The 23,560-nt window shown below is 38.4% G+C and overlaps 1 protein-coding gene across 2 annotated transcripts in view; it reads right to left on the reverse strand.

The window, feature by feature from the left end:
- Positions 1 to 22,036, reverse strand: part of slc36a1 (solute carrier family 36 member 1) — a 47,387-nt gene extending 25,351 nt beyond the window's left edge. Inside the window, exons 1-10 of one of the 2 annotated variants that reach the window (XM_065958620.1) lie at positions 21,814 to 22,036; positions 16,269 to 16,397; positions 12,627 to 12,741; positions 12,393 to 12,483; positions 11,359 to 11,447; positions 9,018 to 9,107; positions 8,401 to 8,485; positions 7,088 to 7,315; positions 4,039 to 4,137; positions 1,935 to 2,101 (exon numbers count right to left, since the gene is read on the reverse strand). In XM_065958620.1, the coding sequence (XP_065814692.1) occupies positions 1,935 to 2,101; positions 4,039 to 4,137; positions 7,088 to 7,315; positions 8,401 to 8,485; positions 9,018 to 9,107; positions 11,359 to 11,447; positions 12,393 to 12,483; positions 12,627 to 12,741; positions 16,269 to 16,305 (1,001 nt within the window). In that variant the 5' untranslated portion in view covers positions 16,306 to 16,397; positions 21,814 to 22,036. Of the gene's footprint in view, positions 1 to 1,934; positions 2,102 to 4,038; positions 4,138 to 7,087; positions 7,316 to 8,400; positions 8,486 to 9,017; positions 9,108 to 11,358; positions 11,448 to 12,392; positions 12,484 to 12,626; positions 12,742 to 16,268; positions 16,398 to 21,809 lie in introns of both variants that reach the window. The other variant, XM_020637477.3, reaches the window with a different exon arrangement.
- Positions 22,037 to 23,560: the final 1,524 nt, after the last annotated feature.

Raw genomic sequence — 23,560 nt, forward strand, 5'->3', positions numbered from 1 at the left:
GTGTTAATCAGGACTGCAGAGAACTAGAGCAGAGGACACGCACCACAGATTTGTCAGTTAAGTTAAGTCTGCTTTGTGAAGTGAAGATTCATTTCCTAACCTACTTTATGTGTGCGTCTGGATTTTTAGATTTCAGATTAGCTCTCTGTCTGCGTGTGCTGAGCCCCAAAGTGAGGACACTTCTTTTCAATAGAAAGTAGTAATATTAGACAGATTCAAAGCTTTTGTTTAATTATAATACAAAATATCTATTTAGAAACCGGGCCCCGATAATCATAAAACTCTGTCTGGGTTTGTGCGTACATGGGAAACATTCTCAGGTCAAGTTTTATACACAAAAGCAGGAAAGCCCATTTATGAGAACTGATGAGTTAACTTTTCAGTCAAAAACTTTTGTCTGAAAAAAAAATCACCGTTATACATTTATATTTCGTCGTTTGACCAGATAAAGCACCAAAAGTACAACATAAACAGCTGCTTGACTTTTGTTTATTACAATCACACGTATTGGTTTCATCTGTGCATAATTTCTAGAACCTTTGTGATGAAATCCCCCAAGTTGAGCTTTGGGAAAAGTTGTTGAAACTCAGATTAATTTCGTAAAATTAAACACAAAAAACACAACTGAAAAAATAAAGTACAAGGATTAAAACAGGCTCAATAAGATGGTTAGATAAATATTCTTTTTGAAATGGTCTTACTGTCTTGTTAAAACAGTTTGTGGTTCTACTGAAGATGACCACTAGAGGGCATCATAGGAAAACTGTACAGAAATTCAACTCCCATTCAGCACTACTGTTGCCTCTTTTAGTGTAAAGCTCTGATTGAACAACCACCAGCCTTCAGGAAATGCTGTGTAGAGTAATAATTTGACTAACACTTTTCCTAGCTTTAATTCTGTGTTGGTATTGAGATGCAATAAATTGGGGAATTGAAAATATTGTCAAACACTTTAATAAACAATCTGAACTGGTCAGTGTCCAGGACAAGCACATTTAGGGGATGTTATATGACCGTGTGTGATCTTTATGATTCCGCTGCAAACACTACACCTTGTCTTTTGATTGGTGGCAGAAGCAAACTACCGGAGGAAGCAAGTCAAAGCAAAAACCCACAAACACAAACCTTTCCATTAAATAAAAAACAAAGTTTTTGTCTCACCAAAAACAGAAAAATAGCACTAAAGGCAAACTTTTACATCGCTGTTTTTACAAGGCGTTCGCAGTGGAAACACATCAGAGTTGAAAAAAATTCTCTAGCATTTAATAACTCTCTTTCATTCAGTTTTTGGAGAATATTTCTACTATCTCTCCATTGTCTTGCTGCATTCTCCTCTGCTTGAGTCATTCTTAAGTTTCTTAAAAGTCCTCCTAACTACTCCTCACAGTTTGCACCTTAGGAGCTCTTAAAGTTCTTTAAGGTTTAAAGTTTACCACGCTCTAGTCTTAAAGGTGCACTGTGGAGTTTTGGTCGAGAAATGTGAAAGTCGGAGAAGTGTACAGATTATGTGGTATATGTTCATAACTCTATACACAAACTGTCCTCAGAGGAAAATCTGGTCCCTGGAACACTGTTTAAACATAAAATGTTACGCGGGAAGTTATGGTGGGTGGCTGGCAGCAGTGAAAGCATAACTCTCCTCGCCACCTTTTCTGCTCCGAACAGTGTTCCAGGGACCCATCTTATTCTTCGAATAGTTTGTGTATTAAGTTCAGAAAATAAAGCATAGAATTGTTTCACTTCTCCAACTCTCAAATTTCAATACAAAATCTACATAGTGCACCTTTAACTTTAAGGGGAAATTAAAAAAAAAAAAAAAAAAGTCATGATTCTAAGAATTTTCTTAGAATTTCATCACTAGGAACAACTCTTTAAATCAGAATCAGAAGGAAGCTTTATAACTACAGCCCCCAGGCATGTTGCTGTGATCTTACCAGCAGTTTGGCAGGTTGAGAGTGATGCTCCCTCCTATGTGCTCTCCAAAGCACATGTATCCTATGGTGCCCAGGCTGATGTAGAGGAACGTGACGATGCCCATCCCAGAATACAGAACGGGGATGAATCTCTGAGGCCTCTGCATCTTGTTCTCAAGGGGAAGAACCTGAAGACCCCACAGAGAAAGAGACAACCGCAGTGTTAACTGCACAATGGACCAAAAGAACGAGTCATTTGTGGGTCATCCTCTTTACTTGACATTTGAACACGAGCCCAAAGACTTTTTTAAAAAGTGTCTTTAAAGGGTTCCTGTGAGCTTTTCATTTTTAAAATGTCACTTCCTCTCAGGCTGCCATGTCTTGATTTTGGACTTAATGAAGGCTAAATTTGGGTTGACATTTCAACATATGAGAAAGTTCAGTGTTCTCTCAGCAGTCTGGATGCTGTACAAATGAGAAAACTTCTGCAGAAATCTCTTATCAGCATATCTTACTATATTGAAAAACAGTTCATGTTGCAGACCGTTTCCCACAGCTTGGCAGTAAAGTTCTTAACTATCTCTCTTAGCTAATGTCCAGTTTGCTTAAGCAGTTTTTGATCTCTTGAATGCAGAACAACAAAAAAGTTTCCTGCTTTTTTTAACGATCATGTCGGGGCAAAATACGCTGATAGACGTGCAACAATTGCCAGTGATTAACCGGCCTGCTGATCACTGAGATGTATTCTTCCAAATGTATTTTATGTGAGGCTGGAGTACAGTGTGATGCATGCTAATGGCCAATTTGTACTGTCTCCACATGATTATGAGAAATATGTTTATTTGTCTGTAACGGTCAGGAGTCAGGATGAATAACCTCTCCTGCAACAAACCGTCAACACATTCTAATAATGCCTGAGCAATATGACGGATGACGAGGCCGATCCACACTTTAGAGTCAAGTACGTGAAACAGGTTAATAGGTGAGCTTTACTCTCTTTTATGGTTTTGAATTCATAATGAGCATCCAGGCATCCAGCTCCGTCCTAAGATTTAACAGGATCGGCCAATGCAGGTCCAGTTTTGTTACTTTCAAACTACTTTTCTCTCATAACAGCCAAAAGAACCTAAATACATCAAATAAAATACATATTACGTCTGATAACCTTTTTAAAATGGCATATAAGAAAGCATAATGTACCTGAATATAGTATCTGGATCAGGAATTAGATATTTTAATGAAAAAAGGAATAATGATTATAGTGTAGCTCAAATTGGTTCCAGATATAAGCTGGGTCTTAATGATGTCTTCTGTCAAATCCAGTCATTATAATGTATCCAGAAAATCACATGAATTATTATTCTATTAAAAAACAGAATAAATAGAAGAGGGGAGAAAGAAATAGAAGAATATGAAGAAAAGACTGAAAGAAAAAACAAGAGGAAGAAGAAGAAAGAGATAGAAAAGGAAAAGGAGAAGAGAGCAAAGAGCAGAGGAAGAAGATAGAGAAGGAGAAGTAGAAAAAGAAGAACAAGAGCAAGAAAAGGAACTACTAAATGGAGAACATTATGGTTGAAGATGAAGAACGGGCCGGGGAAGAAAAAGAAAAAGTAGGAGAAGATGATGTCGGCAAAGAAGATTGAGAGGAAGACAGAAGAAGAAGAGAGAGAAGAAAGGAAAATAATGAGAAGGTTAAGGGATCAACCAGGCAGGAGAAAAAGAAGAAGCAGAGCAAGAAGACAAATGCAAACTAAGGTAATGTGAAGAATATGTTGAAGAAGAAGAACAAAAAAACAAAAACAAGGAGAAAAAAAGAGGAAGAAGAAGTGAATGACTTTACTATTGTTCTAGGTTGCTGCTCTATAGCTTCTCCTGGGAGCAGCTTTATGGGTTCTTTAAACTTCTCTTTGTTTCTACTCTGTATAATAAAAATACCCCAGTTGTTTCTAGTCAATGGCCAGGTTTCTTATTATGGCCAGTAAATACGTGTTACCAGGCCCAAGGTACAAATACTTAGTACTTCACTCCTAAACTGTGTGTGTCTGTTTTGTGGGTCTGTATGCATTCTTTAGAACATAAATATCAGATGTAAATGAGTTGAAGTTATCATTGGCCGGTCACATACCACTCCGATCCCTTCGAAGGCGAAGATGGCCGTCCCAAAGAAGAGAGGGTAGTCTTTAGCTCTGCCCACCTTCGGTAGGTCGATGGGGTAGTGGATGTTCTGTAAGAAAATAAGAGACAAATGTAAACACTTACTGTACATATCAATGATCATATCTTACTGGCTGCTTTGTCATTTCTGAATACCAGTCTACAAGTATACATCTAATCATGTATAAGATTTACAGTAAGAGCCCCACTGGTATAATTCATAATCACATTAAGGTAGAACACCTTGTGCAGAGACGAGGTCGCTTCTTGGCCTGTTGGGCTTGTTTTGTTTTCCACTAGTTGCAAATTACATTAGCTTGCAACAAAGTTATTTAATATGATTACCTTTTTGATATGTTGATGTGAAATAAGAGAATAGAAAGGGAGGGCTGTAAATACTGTGAAATGAATAAGAGACTGTATACTAAGTCTCTGTGGTCAAATCTGACTGGATTACTTCGAGGCAAAAAAAAAAAAAAAGGTCTAGATACACGACTGACGGTTTTCAAATCTTATATCTCTTATAAATCAATATCTAACAGCCTGGATTAAAATGACAAATGCTCATCAGTTAGCAGTTTCTGTCCTACTTGAAAAATAAAGTGGATACCTTTTTGTATTATGTTTTCATCACAGAGGAATATAGACTTGAAAATGTGTAAAAGAAAAATTATGTATGTGTTAATAAACTATATTCTGATAACTGATTAACACTCTGTTTTGTTCAGGTTTCCTTTAACATCAGGACACTCTCTAAACTGGCAGCATTTTGCAAAACTGTGATCTCCCAGCCTAACTAAAAACTAAGTGAATCTTTTGGGGGAGGAGCAGTAGAGTCGGCCGGACTTACAGCTGCTGACAATGCCTCTGCTATAATGGTGAAACCTCTTTATGATTTCACTTTGGATGGCCATATTTTATGTTCCTCTTAAAATGAAAGTCAGCCGGATGGGCATAAACTTTACAGCCATGATGTACAGTCATTAAAAGGAAATTGAAGCAGGCATGTAAGAAGTTGAACCACGTGAATATTTGGGGTTAACTGCAGAGCTCGAAACCATAAAGAGGAATTAAATCAAACGGAGCGAAATAAGGGAGCGATTCCAAAAGTTTTTAGTCGTGCGTGTAGCCTTTATGCTCCAGCTTTCTCAAAAAACTCCTTCCCCAGGTGATCCATCAGCCCCACAAAAAACATACAGGTCACATATATCACTTAGTGCTAAATCTTTGTACACTTTCTGATGCAAGAAATTGCTTTTTTTTTTTTCAAGGCAAGGCCGTTTCTCCGGGAACACGACTGCTATATATCTGTAAAAGGGCAGACGCTGCATGATGAAATACTCCATAACAGGAAACCAGGTAATCTGCAGACTCTGTCACTATCAGTTGTCCTGTTATCCATAACAACTAACATCCTGGGGGACCCAATCAGCAGAGTGGAAACAGAGAGAAGGATTATAATACACAAGGAGGGAAAAATCACACTTTAAAGGGGCTACTTGTAAAAGAAAGTGGAGAAAAGGTAAATTAGATCGCTGCTGTGATTACATATTCATATATTATAGTCCTGCTGCACACAGTAAATCTCTACCGTAATAACCACAGTACTTTCATGACTATACTGTGTGCAGTAATTGCAGATATTCAATGCAATGCATTTACTTTCTGTTGAAAAACATAGCTAAACAAATATTCTGCACTTTTTCAGCCCGTCCAGATGTTTCTCTGAATCAAACAGGGACCTGTTGTTTGATTTTTCTCTACCAGGTTTTGCAAGAGAAATTAAACTGGTTGGTAAATGTGTTCCTAGATGCATTAGATGATGTGCATGACAACATTATACCCCTGGCATCAGAGCAGCAGACAACAATCAGAGAAATACAAACTTTTACATTAACGTCCTGTGGGGAGTTTTTAGCTGGTAGTTAAACAAAATGATTATTATTTTATTTTTTAAGATTTATTTTTGGGCGAGATAGGACAGTGGATAGAGTCGGAAATCAGGAAGAGAGAGAGAGTGGAGAATGAAATGCAGGAAAGGAGCCACACGCAGATTTGAACCTGGGCCGCCCGCTTGGAAGACTATAGCCACCATACATGGGGCGCTCGCTCTAACCACCAGTGCCCCAAACCAACTGAACTCTTATCACAATTGCAATATTATTCACTGTAACTGCAGTCGCACAATTACACCAAATTGTCAGTACTATAACATACATTACAAAATCAGCAAAGAATTAAGCTGTCACACTTCGTCCATAGGGGGGCGTCAAAACCGATACAATGCAAAAGTTACTCACAGGTGCTTTAAGTTGAAACTAAAAATAAGTTAATGACAACTGTGATGCTAATTTCTGCAGCTGGAAAGTGCATTTTGTAATAGTAAACATGCTCAAACCTAGAAACAAAACATGCTCTGTATTTGTTATCTAATTATCTCTTTAACTATCTGAGCCATGAATACAGTTGTAATATGAAAGTCCCTGCAGTTGTTGCCAATATTCTCTGTCTTTGTGACGCAGCTGTTACTTCTGTTGTTTGTTGTCATTTGACTTTGTTGGCGTCTCAGAAGAACTAGAGAGTTTCAGGTCAGGAGAAAGAAAGGTTTCATATCTTTTTAAACGCCTCTTCAGAGAACTAAACATTTTTGAATAGGGTCGAACAAAGAGTCTTTAATGTTTTCTCATCAAAACAGATATTCACTCTACCACTGTGACGTCAAAGTGGTCATAATACAGGAGAAGCAAAATCTTTGGCTTCAATATGCAAATCCTAGATCAAATATATAATACAGAAGGATTTTTTTTCTGCTGAGCATTTGCATGCAGACTGGATGTATGCTGTATTCAGACTGCAGATTCATAAGGTGCGTTAATTGGTTTAACCAAGTGTATTTTGTGACCTGACACAAAGTTTAGAGAAAGGGCCATGCTGATGAGTAGAGCTAAAGTCAGTAAACCTTCTCTGAATTAAAAAAGGGTTGAACTGAGAAAGAGATACGGAATAAATCTGGTGCTTACGGTCAGAGAGTAGAAGTAGATGAGGATCAGGCTGGCCGTCATGACCAGGTTGGCAATCAGGGAGAGGGGAGCCAGGTACTTCAGGTTGGGGGTGAAGACCAGTAGGATGAAGGGGGGCAGGAAGCAGAGCATGTAGAGACGGGAGTCGAAGCTCGGCACCAGGACCTGCGTCTGGTTGGTGAGGTTCATGTGGCAGCTGAAGGTGGTGGCATTGGCTGCTTCAACCACCTGGAAAAGACATGAACGGAGGGAAAACATCATGTTATAATGAGAGAAAGAGGGTAAGGTCTTAGTATTGTCACTACTGGGACTAAAATATTCCTCATTAAGGCCAGGTGTTTAAAAATCAGAACAGTGACTGACTGGATGGGGAGTGTTTAAAATAACCACAAATAAAAGTGCAAAGGTTTTAAGAAAAGTAGAGTATTAAATTCTGCCAGGTGAAGTTCATGTTGCAGCTTAAGAAAAGAGAACACCAGAGTAGACAGATGCTACCATCTAGTGGTAAGAAACTGTAACACACAGAAGGACTCTCCCCAGGAAAAGTCTTTGAACAATGTCAGAATTGTCAGAATTTAGAGACCAGATCAAATTCAAACACAGAAAAAACACATGAGATCTCAGGCTGACGAAGAGCAGGTGTGCTCAAAATGTCACCCTGGTGAAATACATTTCTGGAATATTGGAGCCCTGCAGTGTGCGAGCCATCTTTGTCTTCGATAACTCTCGTCTCATATCACATGGGAAAACATTCACTGTAAGGCTTTTTAGTCAGTGACAATTTGAGGGACATTCAAAGTTACATTCTTAGATCTACAACACAGGATCAATAGGGAGGGATAAGTTCACCGGTCCAAGGTCACACAGCAACCAAAGATAAATAGCAAGTGGAGGAATGTTTGAGCTGAACTGAACCTGCACACTCTGTCTGAGTGCATGACGCATACACAGGTACAATTCTGTATCATTATGGTTTTTTAAATTAAACCAGGAGTTCTGTCTCATTGAGTTTTAAAAAATATTTTGCAAGTGTCATAGCCATGACAGGCAGTGGCACAATAGCATTGTTTCTGCCTTAAAACACAATTTTAACAGTTAAATAAAATATCAACATCTACAGTCAGAAGTTATTAAGTATTACTTCAGTTCTATTCAGTGAAACCTGTTTATGTAGATTGGAATAATTTCCTCTCAAGAAGAAGGAGCAGTGTACTTGAAGCCTCTTTGCCCCATTTGAACCTTTGTATAAAGTAAATAACCATGTGTTAAAAGTGACGTGTGTGTGTGTGTGTGTGTGTGTGTGTGATCATGACCTGCTTGATATTGTCGCTGAGGAAGACAAAGTAGACGCAGCAGAAGCCAAGCTGGGTGATGATTAGAAACAAGTTCACAGTCTGTCTGAGTAAGACAAAAAAAGGGAAGAGGTCAGATGAAGGGAACAAAATGAGTTTCTGTATGTGCAATGCAGATTAACTTTATCCACTTACTTATAATACGTGGTCTTAACATGGAAACTTGGTTTTGAAAAGTGCCACATAAATTCAAGTATTTTATTTTGAAAAATTGACAGTTTTTTTGTACAAATTCCAAACTTTCTTGTTTAAAAGGGTTCAATTGGCCGTTTAAATGTTTCTGCTTTTTATTACTTAACATTGCACAATTCAAGGTTTTGCAGTAACCCGATTTTAGAGAGGTAGAGCCTCTGAAACTATTTTTAAAAGTTCATGAAACTCTAAATATCTTCACTGAACTGGGCACTGGTAAACATGAAATGAAAATGAATATGAAAATGTACAGGTTTATAATAATTTGAGGAAAATAAATACACAAAAAAGAAAACATGAGTGGGGGTTGATAAAAGATGAGAAAACATTTGAGCAGAGTTGTATTCTTGTTTTGATGGGATCAGTAGGTGAAACATTTGTCTTACTTTCCCCACTGCGAATGTCTCCTCAGCCATGAAACATTTTCCATCCCATGCTGCATCGCTTCACCGTATGTCAGAAATGGCCTGTTCACTCTGGAGGGAAACACAAAGTCACATTTTTCAGTTCACATCTCAGTGGTCTGTTCAGATAAAATGATATTATGCAGAAGTGCAAATAACTGCAGCTCCTGACATGTCCACTTGAGGCTTTTCCAACAGTGAGGTAAAAGTGAAGACCACCAAGTATACGTGTTAACATAAGGATACTTGTACTATATATTTACTCCTCCTAAGAATGAAATAAAAGTTGCAGGAAACCCTTGACAGAAACAAAGGAAGTATGACATTATGAAATAAAAAACTCACAATTAAATTAAATCTGTGGGGGCGCTGGTGGCGCAGCGGTTACTATGTATGGAGGCTGTAGTCTTCCAAGCGGGCGGCCCAGGTTCGAATCCAGCCTGTGGCTCCTTTCCCGCATGTCATTTCCCATTCTCTCTCTCTCTCTGATTTCCAACTCTATCTACTGTCCCATCTCTCAATAAAAGGCACAAAACACCCAAAAATAAATCTTTAAATTCATTCTGTGGCTCATTACAACTGCTAATAATAATGGGCATTTGTAGATTTACTACTTTATACTTGTGGGTAGTGTTGTCAGAAAATTCAACCAGTGGCTCCTGCATGTCTGAGTGAAGAAGAGGATGTGAACAATCAAGCTCTGTAATAAAGTAATCCCTGAAACATTTTTTTTTTTAATTTCTCGGATTGATAAACAGTATGAGGGGTAAGCAGAGTACAAGTGCAGTTGAATCTATTTCTGCAGGCCTGTAGTACATGCTCGTCATTCATGCTCTCTATCTGCTTAATCCTCTTTAGTGTTGCAGGGCAGTGCTTGCGTATGTCCCTGCATGAACAGGGCAAAGGGTGGGACGGAGACACTGTTTAAAAGCAACGCACACTGAAGCTCATACTAATGGAGCTCTGAGAACAAGGTGGAGTGCACATGAGTGTGATAATCACCTCAGTAGTCATACAATAACAGCTGTTAAACAGATAATGGATCATTCTAGGAGTTTATTGACTCAGTTATATAATCGGGTGGCTTTAAATTTGACTTGTGACAACATTTACTGCAGCAGTTTCGACTGGTGGAGCTAACAGGTCAGTTACATTATCACTGCTTTGTTGACTGACAAACACTCAGTCAACTCAGTGTCCATATGCTGTTTATTACAGTGGGGAAAGGGTGGAGAGACACAGACACCTAAATAGAGTTTAATCTGTCCGTGACAACACACAGTCTCTGTTGGCACAGTGGACAACAAAGTATACACATGGCAACCCTAGCAGAAGCCATTGGTTTTACAGTGCATAAACTGTTAGATTATAAAGCAGCAAACAGCCACAGTGGACCTGCTGTGAGGGAATGAAGATAATACCAAGAAATGATATTTAGGCTGTAATCTGGAAACAACTGCTGCAGGAATACCAACATAGTACAAACCATGAGACATTTACTTGAACCCACTTTATCACAATATACTTTTTCTTTCTTGAGTTAAGTAAGGAGAAATAATATAAAAAAGGTTTTAAAGTCCCTTTACCAAATATTTACAGACTGTGGCAGTCTTTAACATTGCAACTTTTATAGTACTGCAAACGCAACACAGAAAAGGAAGTTCACTCCTGGTTATACAAACATGAGACGGAATGCAAATATGTCCCTTTTTTGCCATCAGTCAATTTGGCTCTGTAATTTGAAACACCATGATAAAAACAAATATGATAACATCCTTTGGTTTGGATTTGACTTTTTTGGTTCATATGAGTAACTTTATTGAGGAAACAATATTATTTCCTAATCAAAATATTTATCAAGGAATACATTCAACCTTCATCACTCCAATGGTTTTGTCCTAACCATTGATTAATAAAGGTTTGGCCAATCTGGAGCAACTAGGGGTTGAGTATTTTGCTCACCTGTGTCATAGCAATCCATTGTGACATTCACCAATAAATATAAATACATGTTTACAGTGCATCATGATAAATACAAATATCATGCAATTTAATGTACGACTGATAACCCCGACATTTGTTTTAGAGAAAGAGTCAGGTTGAGGAAAAATGCATTGCATTTTGGTCTATTAAATCTAATGTGCATGAAGGATTTCCTGTTTGCTTTGTTAGAAGGCGTTGACATTATTCACGTCTGACATTTCAGTGACATTTCCCTCCACTTAGCCTGCTGGTAGTCAGTTAAAAGAGCAGACTGACTGGCAACACTTGTTTTATAAGTCTGTTAATGAAGTGCGGCTTCATTATGTTCTTTTTTTCTTACTTTGCACCAAGGTGGTGTGAACATTGGACCAGCATCCTCATACAGTGGACTGCTACGATTCCCATACACAGCAGGCTGACAGGTCCGAGCTGGAGAGAGGGGCAGAAAGGACACACATTTTTTGAAATTCAGATATGGTTCTAGTAAAAATCGAAAACTATCAATACCTGGGTCTTGAAACAAAAAAATTCCAAGCTACCAAATATTTGGTAATTTCTTGTATTTAACTACCATAAATGGCAAGCAAACAAATCAGAAATTAGCAATAGTAATTAATTCAATTAAATAAACTGCACTGACACTAAAACATTACATATGTTGTAGCCATGACAACGAGCTGCATATCATAAAAACACAAAACAGTGGCAACAACTCCAGCATTTATCACACTAGTTACTCATGCTAGTACATAACATACAGTATATCAATTCAAGTTCTCTTTAAGAGATCATATAAAATACCGCACAGCTATAGAGAGGAAGGAGTGTGACAGGACCAAACTAGATCAAGCATAAGAATGATGCAGTATCAAGTTGTTGGACTGGTTCATGGTTCACTTGTCCTTTTACTTTCACAATGGTGTCTATTGTTTTATTTAAGAGCACTGTGGGAACAGATGGTCTCTTATCATGTAGCACTTACATGCTGTCTCACTGCTTTGAATACAATCTTTCACTTCGGTGCAACATGTAAATGTTTCACACCTCGACCACAGATCTCTACACAATTCTGTGAACCAGAGTCTCAGCTTGGTAAATAACACTCCTGGAACATCAGAAGTACATGTGAAAAATTAAATTAAGAATGATATAACCACCGCTGTTTAAGAGCATTTACTTTCTTGCCACCTTATTGAAAGCACATGCACAAAAAAATAACACAGAAAGAGTTGCGCTGCAGCAGGTGGCCTATCAAGCCTGAGTACATTTGTATTTTATCATGAGTATCTGACAGGAGTTGGAGCAGAATCTAATACTGTGTCTCCAGACCTGAAATGTGACCCGATATGATCAGATAATAAACGGTGTACTCACCACCAGACCTGCATTCTTAACAGCCAGAGGCAGACCCAGCAGCCCCGTACCAATGTTCCCTTTCAACAAGTGGATAAGAGTCTGGCAAAAACTGTAGAAGGAAAAGAAAACAACATACATCTGCTGTTAAGACCAGATCAACTTTGTTTATATCACATTTTCAACTCATTCAGAAGACACTCCGTTGTTAATGACTGCTTCCTGTTCCGTACGTAGTCGATTTTTAAAACTTACGAGGTCCCCGTCCGTTCACCAATCCTCTCATAGTTACGCTGAGGTCTGGAAGGTCCCGGAGGAGAAGGACAGAGAGCATCCATTTCTGATGGATTTTGGTCAGAGAGTAAAGAACCTGCAAAGAGGGAAACACAAGAATATATGAGAAAAAAAAAACTGTGTTGCACGTTGTAAACCGCAGTATCATAAAAGGGAGATTTTACAGTTGAAGATGTTGGCAGATTTATATTGATGTTTATTTCATCAATTTAAATGTTGGCTAAACAGCTTCTTATAACAACTGCAAAATAAACACAAGTGATAAAAGCATACACATAAATCATGTATAATATTTACATTTATGCAACAATTAGTTAGTAATTAATCAGTCAATCCAAACTGGTATTAGTCAGAAACCACATCTGCCCTAAAAAGCAAGTGTCCCATATTCCACTGACATATTCCTGTTTGAAACTGGATGTCTTGGTGGTTTTGTTCGTTGATAGCCTATTGTGAATCTATGAACTAAATGCAATGAAAATAAGTAAAAAGTATTTAGTTTAAAACTGTTGTTTGATGTCTAATGTCAGTTTCTTACTTTCTTGTCTTGAATTAAATCTTCAGCTCACATGCCGTACGAGCTCAGTATGAGTGTTACTTTGTTTCTGATCTAACTGTTTTTTTATCTTGCGTTAATCTTGCTTCTCTTTGGTCTCACTGTGCATTAGGCAAAGCACGAATCAAAATCATCTTGTGACCAAATCTGATAGAGAGATTCTATCAGAAAGTGTGTCCTTAGAACCTGCTGACTGACCATAATAAACACATTACATATTTTTGGTAGAACCGTCTATCATGAAATTAAATCAAAACAAATGTCATGGACTGAACAAAAGCCCTGCTGCTGTAGTCAGCTCCTTCCACCGGCTTGTTTATTGATCTGAGAAACAGCGCTCAGGCTGCTGGCTTCAGTGGAATTTACTTCAGTCTCTCGTGACTCTTGTTACCCTTTAACCATCAGAGAAGAACTGGGGGCATATTTCAGTGAAGGAGAGATGAAGAGCAGAGCGTTCATTGTTGCATCAGCAGGCTAAATGCCTACTCACTGTGAAAACAAATACTGAAATGAAACAGGCCCGTCTTTAAATCACAAAGCCCTGTGTTTAAAAATCACTCGGCTGAACTCTGACATCACTCCTGACAACTACACAACAAAACACTGATGTATAAGTACAGGAGGTTCAATTTAAAGTTCAGCAGAGCATGCATACACCATACACATTATATCCAAAAATATTTATCAACTAGAATTGGACATCATTTCGAACAACAATTTGATTCAATTGAAAGAAAGAAGAGATTGAAACGTTGTCTCCCAGACAGACATGCATGAATTTTCATTTGATTTCATTTGACCTGCATGACAAATGCATCACAGCAAAATCAGATTATTTGGAAATTATGCTGCTATAATAAACCCGATTTGAGCTTGTTTGATAGTTCAATAGTTGTTGTCCATTGAAGGAATCCTGGTATCAAGCATGGCTGAGCCGAGTCTGACCTACCTAACAGATCATCAAACAGAGCACTGGTGAGCTTTAAGTAGCTGGGAGTGTGAGTCAAGTAAATCCAAACACAGGTCCTGGAGAGGCAGTAAGTTAGCTAAGGGTTGCACGTCTGCAGGATGGAGTTATAAACTGACTTTCTGGTTTGCAGTTGAAAAGGCAAATAGACTGCCTGTCTAAAAGTCGCCACCGGGATTTAACTAAGCAAATAGGTAAGAGCCTCCCATTGGATAATAACTGCATGGCCGATTATCTTTCAGCTCATGCAATGAGTAGCTTTTAATTTCTTAAACTACTATGTTAAAAGACCCATCCTGTGGTCGTGGAAAAGATGTTAGTCTGTTTGAGAAGGGTCAAATCATTGGCATGCATCAAGCAGAGAAAACATCTATGGAGATTGCAGAAACAACTAAAATTGGGTTAAGAACTGTCCAACACATTATTAAAAACTAGAAGGAAGATTTACCCTGTTCCAGAGTGATCAGGGTAAGAAGAGAAGCAGATGAAGTGATGCACCCATCATGCCTAGTGCCTACTGTACAAGCCTGTGGGGGCACTGCTATGATCTGGGGTTGCTGCAGTTGGTCAGGTTCAGCAACATTATGTGCCCGAAGAATGAGATCAGCTGACTACCTGAATACTGAATGACCAGGTTATTCCATCAATGGATTTTTTTCTTCCCTGATGGCACGGGCATATTCCAAGATGACAATGCCAGGATTTATCGGGCTCAAATTGTGAAAGAGGGGTTCAGGGTGCATGAGACATCATTTTCACACATGGATTGGCCACCACAGAGTCCAGACCTTAACCCCATTGAGAATCTTAGGGATGTCCTGGAGAAGACTTTGCGCAGTGGTGCGACTCTCCCATCATCAATACAATTTATTGTTGAAAAATGAATGCAACACTGGACGGATATAAATCTTGTGACATTGCAGAAGCTCATCGAAACAATGCCATAGCGAGTGCGTGCAGTAATCAAAGCTAAAGGCGCTCCAACAAAATAATAGAGTGTGTGATCTTTTTTTTTTGGTGGCGATTTTTTTTTTTTTTGGCCAGACAGTGTATTTGCAGGGTGTGTTTCACCAACACAAATATGCATGGCTGAAAATGAACTGCTCTCTGTAACAATACAGATTATAAGTAAAGGATATTTGAGTGAAGCTGGGCATATACTGTACAATTTTCTGCAAATTAAGACCCGATTTTTGAGACAAGTGGTAAATTGTTCAGTGTACACTGAGTCACAACAGCCAATAACGGCCCAAACTGCTGTTCCCGACTAGTCAGATGATTTTCTGTTATATTGAAAGATAGACGCAGAGCAAAGCTGATTCCCCAACTCTGGGACTTTTTTCCTGATTGGGCCTTCACAAACTGACAGACAACTTTTGAAATCACCATGGCAACAGCAGGATTGCCTGTTTAATCTGTTGCCCCCCTCCTATCATGAGAGAAACATTGGCAAGAAGCAACTGCAGACCTCCAGCTGACAGGGAATATTAGGATTAAGCAGCTAGAAAGCATGTGTTTATTGTTGATGCAGATTGTGTGTACGTGTGTGTGTGTGTGTGTGTGTGTGTGTGTGTGTGAGAGTGAGTGAGAGAGAGCAAGCGTTTTTGACGGTGTGCATATTTGAGCCGTGCATAGGAGGCAAATGAAATGAAAATATGTAGATCTGACTTCAAACCCCCCTCTGAGTTTTCTATTGACAATTGTGTACGCTCCGCCTCCATCCCAAAGTAACTTGTAAAGTGTGAGTTCTCAGGTCAGGCCGGACTATCTGGGGATTCCCCCGAGGCTTTTCTACGACCCCTTGTCTACGCCAGGCTTTACTTTACTTTATGGAGAAAATAAATCACAGCTGCTGTACATTCATCAAAATGTGTTTTAATCCTTTGTTGTGACATCCTGCCAAATTAATTAGACATTAAAGCTGCTTTAATGATTCTCTGTCAAACATCCAACTAGGCTTACATATAATCCCACTGAGTCTACTTTAGATTATGTTGGATATAAAGTGTGTGCCATACCCAGAGTTGTGTTATTTCCCATTACAATGTACTGACAAAAACAGTGCACATGTTTGACATACCTTCACCTCTCGTGTCCACATCACTGGAGGCCATCATGTTGGGACGGGTTGTCGGCTGGGTGTCGTCTCCCCCAGCCTCACAGATCGTAATGCCTGGAGGTCAAAGAGTCCAGCATTGACAGCTTTGCACTACAAAAATAAATATATCAGTGTAAGATTCAACATCATCAAATAAACTAAACAAATAAAATAATTCAGTGAATGGAAGTTACACGGGCGGATCTTCATGGCTTTTAGTGACGTGTTGCTTCTTTGATTCAGTTGTTAGCATTTGTAAATTTTAATTTTAAATTTCAGCGCGCAAAGGAGTGGGCAATTTAAAAATGTTATATTTAAAAACTAGAATAAGAATGCCTGTAATATTTCCCTTTATGAGTATAATAAGTAAATAATAATACATATTCCCATCAGTTTCCCAACATGAAAGAGTCCATCATTGAAACAGATCCCAACCCCCAAACATTGAATTACAAAGATATAAAACGCTCACCAAACATGCAGAAATTTGGTATTTCTGCTGGAAATAAATCACCCAAGCAGTTCCCTAATCACTCATTTTCAGCCAGCTGTTGTTTCTGTGTATTTTTCTTATGGATAGAATGTCTCCATGTTTGTGCTTTCTAGTTTTCTAACCCTTCCTTGAAATCTATTTACAATGGAAATTAAACCAAGCATAATAAACCCCATATGTTGGTTTTCAAGGAAGTACTTTGGAATTTTCCAAAGACCGGTTTAAGCTCCTTGAATTTTTTTCTTCTCAGTATTATACGGCAAAAACAATTTTCTAAGGATCTGGAACAAAATAAGAAATTTTAAGAGGCAAACTTGAACTCTGCAAACATTCAACAATTCTGTCTTGACAAAAGAAATTAGAAGATCCCCCTTTTAAGTAAAACTATAGTTGAAAATGTGTTTTTATGGTGTAATGCTGCAGTACTGTACAAACAACAAGGGAAGAAACCTTTAACTTCACTGGTCATCTAATAAACAGGTCATCATAATAAGCCCCATCTATTTAGTAAAGGCTTTTTGGGATTATATGGAAAAATCTGGAAAATCGTAATATGATCAAATTCAGTTAGCGTGGAAATTGTCCGACACACAGGCGAGATGTTTTATGGTCTCTGAGGGAGGTGCAGCCTGCTTAGCCACAGTATTACACAAGAGCACCAAAACAGTCTCTGAGAAGGTCTTCATAACCTGCTGCCGTGTGTCAGTGTAAATTCTTTTTATAATCAAACAGAGATTCATAAGAAGGCTTTACTGTCCACATGCAAGAACAGAAGGTTTGGACAATGCTGCAGTTTTGGTGATCCAGACGCGAGAGCATTTCCTGAAGGTCAGAGGGAGCACACTTAATTGTCTTCTTGTTGCATCATTCAAGTATTTTAGTGAATTCAGCACAACCTGAGAAACAGGATTGTCGGTATTCACAGAATACATTTTGACACCTGTAAAGGTCGCACACGCAATATTGGAATAAAGTATGTATGCACACACAATCCTTGGCAGCCCTGCATAAGTCCGGGCCCCAGTGCAGCCCCAGTCAAATAAATCTGTATTCGCCCCTGCTTGTGAAATTAACGAGTGTGCACTAATCTAAATCTATACACTAAGTATTTTGAGCCTACTTGTTGGAGTAGCGGGGGATCCAGATGTATGGTAGAGGTAACACTGGTAGCAAAACGTCATGTTTACATGTTTAAATGCACAAAAACAGTTCCTACATGTTTATTTCAAATATTTATTTAATTTCAGCATGTTCGTTTATGCCAATACATAGTAACATTTGCTATTTAACAGTTGGTTACATCAGGTAAGGGGAGTCTGAGGGTCTCCATAAAAATCCTTAAGGTTGGATTTAAATACAGACAGAGACTGTAATTTAATGTCTGTAATTTTACATTTAATGATTTTTAGTCATTTTGGTTTTATACAAACTATCACACAAACACTTCTTGTAAACTAGTAGAAGCAGTGCACTATTACATTTTGTCTGAAGCCCTGTTTTATTCTTTTTACTCATGTTCAAAGTGCCGATTCATCAAAGTTGAAATGAGAGTTGGCTCTGATACCGCCACATTCAAAAGGAGAAACCTGTAAGCTCTCTGGAGTGCAGAGAAGAAGGCTATAAAACAATATTAAGATAAATTTAAGCCGCAAATAACTATTCTCCTTAATGCTAAATTCTCAATTATTTGATCTTTTTCAATTACGCGACGCCCAGCCACCACCATCGGACTGTGTCGTCCCCACAACCACCGGCGTCCTCATTCATGAACGGACTGCTTCGACCTCCACCTCAGCGCCACAAAAGTGTGGACAGCAGGAACGCGAGGAATGCAAAAGAGAAATCCTGCCTGAATATTATCGCATATGCTCTTAAAGCGTCTTGAGATTACACTTGTTATGAATTAGCCCCATACAAATAACGATTGATTGATTCAAGACACAGATCTAATGAGGGATAAAAAAAAAAGTGTTAGGAAATACTTTCTCCCAAGATTGATTTAAGCTCCTTGAATTTTAGAAAATTCTCAGTTTTCTCCGTATTATATCAGAATAAAGAGAATTTTCAAATGGTTTTACAAAAATACATTTGAAGATTCTGACTAGGTATCTGGGATCACTTTAATGGGTTTGTTTCAATCATTACCTCTATCGGTAGCCTCAAAAGAAACTAAGCATTCTCGACTCAAAAAACTAAAAATGCATTTGAAAATGTTCATGTTTGAGGCTTCACTTGTATTTGAACAACAAGGCATCTAATATACATGAATCATAATAAGGCCTCGTTACTCAGGAAAGGATTTACAGTATGTGATTATGAGGGGACTCTAATTTCAATCGAGTAAAAGACCAAGGTTAAAGGAAGAAGATATAATGATCAAGGCTCTGGCAGCTTAGGGACTGACAGGCTGAGTTGTTGGATGGTCTCTGAGGGAGGTACAGCCAGCTTAGTCACAGTGTTACGTAAAAGCACCAACAGGGTTTGTGAGAAGGTCTTCACAACCTGCTGCGTGTTGTTGTAGCTTCTTGTTCTAATCAAACTGGGATTTGTATGCAGGCTTTACTGTCCACTTGCTTAGCAGAACCTGAGAAACAAGATGGTCTGCATTTACACACAAAAAAAAAACATACTTCCAAGATTTCTCACCAAACAAAAAAGTGTGTTTATCCTGACTCGACCCGACCCTAAACTATTGTGTTTTATACAAGGCCTCTCAAGTGTTGAAAAAGAGAAGACCAGAGAAGAAGTGTGACTTCCACATCAACTACAATGTAACTGAAGGCAGGCTAAAGGGCTTCAATTACAAGCCTATCAGCAATTTTAACCACTGTGTCATGAGAAGACCAAACAAAACTAACTACTGTGACAATGCTGATAGCATGGAGTGCACTTAAAGCAGCACTTTAAACAGAAAGTTATTACACTGAAGGAATGTTAAAACATATAAATACAAATATGCTTATAGTGTCTTTTACAACAATAAAATGTTAATGAATGCAACACTAGCAATCATTAAAATGAGTGAACATTAGCTGATTTCATTGTTTCCATTTGGACAGTCCCAACTAGCAAAGAGTGATATTACTTGAGGAAGAAATTAGTTTTGAGCTGAAATTTTGTCATACAAAAAAAAAAAGCTGGTAGCATTGAAATTCCCTGTATATTTGTCAAAAGTCCAAGACACAAATATTCAGCCCCTCCAGGAAATTGCCATGTCCAGAAACTTTTCACAAATTTACCAATCATCTTTTCCCCCCGACCCCTAACAGGCCTGCATCACCATGGGTTAGAATGGAATCGCTGTAATACTGAGCACTTTTAGTTAGGCAAAGGAAACTTTCAGCACAAGATTTATTATAAAGCAGCCTCAAAGTCAGTCTTTTCAGGCTTTGAATGACCATGGAAACATACATGGGCTATGTTTCATATTATACAACCTCACAAAACATTTTGAAATAAGTACAAGGAGGTGCGCAAGAGCACACTAGAAAGCTACCTGTGCACTGTTCATTTATTTAACTAATTTCAAGCAACAATTACCGTAAAATCCGGTGTATAAGACTCACTTTTAATACCTATTTTTTCGTCTTAAAAGTTGGCTGCGTCTTATACACTGGTGCGACCAATACACCAGTATAAAATACTGAAACACGCGCCATCATTACAGCGGGTGCAGCAGCCCCTAACTGCAACCTGACGTGATTAAAAACCCATCCCTATTCATTGTGTATTGAAATCTGAGTGCACGCTATGCAAGGAAAGACCAGTTTGGCTGCGCGACTTTTTCCACATATTTTCTTCCTCACGAGGTCATAATCATGCATTTACAGAAAAAAGTGCAGTGTTTCCCCTAGGTTTACAGCTTTGGGGGGTGGGGAGGTGAGGAGGTGCGGGCAGACGGACGCCGACACAAAAACGTTAAGGAATCTTGGGGTTCATGGGTTACTTTTAATGACAGCTGTCCTGTTCTATCGGAAAGGTATCCTTAAATGACTTCTTTCCCTGATGTCCGATCCTATCCACTATCCCATCTCTACAATAGAGATGTGCATTGAAATGTTACAATGTTACAATTCACTTGAAGGACGCTTTAATCCAAAGCGACATACATTAGAGAGTAAGTAAGTACAATCGTAATCCATTCATACACTGCCACCGAAGCGGCGGGAGCAATGCAGGGTTAAGTGTCTGGCCCAAGGACACATCGGATATGTTGCTCAGCTGGGGATCAAACCCTCGACTCTACCAGCTGAGCCACAGACGCCCCGAAATACATTTGTGAATCTTATTTTTGTATTTGTGGATCTGTTTTACATTTATATAGAATTAAATATATTTGTGTGTGCATTGAACTACATTTGTGAATCCTTTCTGTGTGCATTCGTGAATACCGAGACTGATCTAACACCATATTTCACAAAGCTCATGGACACGTCCAAGCAGTAACCTGTTGCTTTTGCACTGTCAATTAACTAATGTTCTGTTTTTGAATAAACTTGTGGAAATTCAAAATGTTTTTTTTTTTTTTTTTTTATCCGATTCATCGATTAATCGGAAAAACAATTTATTCGGTTATTAAAATAATCGTTAGTTGCAGCCCTAATTACATGGTTAAGGGTCAATTACTGATCTATCACAGGATCTAGTGTTTACATATGATAAGCGACACGCAGTACATTATTTGTTAGGTGCGGCCAAACTCTCCTGCCTGCGTTTGCTTAACCGGGTCGGTAAATTCAATAAGTGTTGTCCTTTCATAGCAACACAAACACAGACACAAAGACACTGCAGACACACCGGGTTAGGGTCACTATCGTCTCAATGGACAAACGCGTTAACAGCGTTAACGCTGTTTGCCTCCGAGAATGTTTATGTTAAACAAGCGAACTATACATTTTGTAATAATCTGATACTCGTTTGTTTTGTTGACGCAGTAGTTCAGCTACAGTGTGTGTGTGTGTGTGTGTGGGTGTCATCATTCAACAGTAGCAGACGTTAGCTAGCTGTTTGTTTGTTCCGTTAACACCAACCTGCCTCGGAGAAAACGTCGCAGTTTTGCTTTCCTCCCCTGGTCTCGGGCTGGCTTCAAGAGGCTAACCTCGCCGCAGAACCTCTTATTTTCATATTGGAGCCATGTCAGGTATGCCAGGATACAAGGGCGGCTACACTGCACCGATTTGAAGGCAAAACAGCAAGTCAGTCGTCAATGGGAGTCAGAGCTGTGTTCACATGACCTCTTCGGGGAACGAGTAGCTGTGCGTTCAAGTGTTAAAGAAATAATCGGAAAAAAAAACTCTTACTGAGGAAAAACGGAACAACAACCGGAAAAGTGGGAGAAAATAATTGGTGCCTAGTCAAACGAGGTCGTATTACACAGACAAAAGTAAATGTTACCTTGATATTACAATAGTTTACGTAATGCATTTTTAATTTTAGTCCGGACGGTTATTTGTGCTGTGTTGTAAGCTTGGCAACTATAGTAGTTCTGTTCTGAGCAATGGGAGGACGTATATCTTAATTGCAGCCATCCGGTTTTTACATTAGAGCTCCTGAACGCATCAAATGCTGACAAACGATATCTAGACTTGAGAAGGCCAAATATCCGAGGAATACTTGAATGCATTTTGCTTCGTGCTGTCCGACGTGCTGTTGCCATAGATACAGGATTATAACTTAAAAAGACGAGTTTAGGCTACTGCCTATTTAGGCATTTTATCAATAGTTACAAAAATAAACTCTATCCCACTGTAGTTTCATTTTTGGTAACTAACGTTGATTGCATGACCCCATTTTTTTATTACAAAATCACAATGTTAGCCTAGGCCTATTCAAATTTTTTTAGACCTTGGCCTGCTGACATTTCCTCCATGAATGATTTATAATTTAATACTAAATAATGATCTCAGAAATGAACGACAGATAAAACAAAATGTAGCCTATAAACAAAAAAAAAACAGCAAAAAAAGAGTTGAAAATAGAAGTTGAATAAATACACAAGTTGACAAAGAAAAAAATGGTTATAGGGGGGTTTGTGCAGAAAATGACAACTGACTTCCAGTTTGCGATTAGATTAGGCTGATGCCTATGGAAAACCTTATAGGCATAGGCGTACCATCATATTGTGTAGGGTATAGCTACCCACATCATTCTTAGCCTTTCATCTCCCTTGTCCAATAGCCTATGTCTCTGGATGCATTTATTTTATTTTAAGATATTCCTTATATTGGGTAAAATTGTTTCTTGCATTCAAGATTTGACAATGTTCATTTCAATAAGATTAATATAAACTATCATGTGTTTTGTATAGCCCACTTCCTGAAACATATAGTCAATAAAGATAGGAAATTAGGATTTTGTTGATTCTGTCTTCTTCCATTGCGCGAATAATGAAGTTGGATAGACTAATGCCAGAGAGAATTATAGCCTACACTTATTTTGTCACTGCTCCTTTACATCAGTACTTTGAAGTTACACAGATCATTTGTTTGTAAAATCACTGGCCAAAACAAGTAAGCCTTTCACCCCCCCAAAAAACAAACCCTTTAAGTTATTTAACAAATCTTTATATTATTTATTCATATTATTTAAGCTATTTAGGCACGGTAGTGAATTTCACATTCATTTCACTACATAACAAGAGTCTCCAAGTCCTTTACCATTTTTAATATTTTCATGGTAAAATTCAATAGGCTACATGGATACATTAAAATCATCATATTACACTGAATTATATTCTGTAGCCCCTGATTATGATATTCAAATTTATTCAGGTTATTTTTAC

The sequence above is a fragment of the Labrus bergylta genome, chromosome 9, assembly GCF_963930695.1.
Source record: "Labrus bergylta chromosome 9, fLabBer1.1, whole genome shotgun sequence".
Taxonomy (NCBI): Eukaryota; Metazoa; Chordata; class Actinopteri; order Labriformes; family Labridae; genus Labrus; species Labrus bergylta.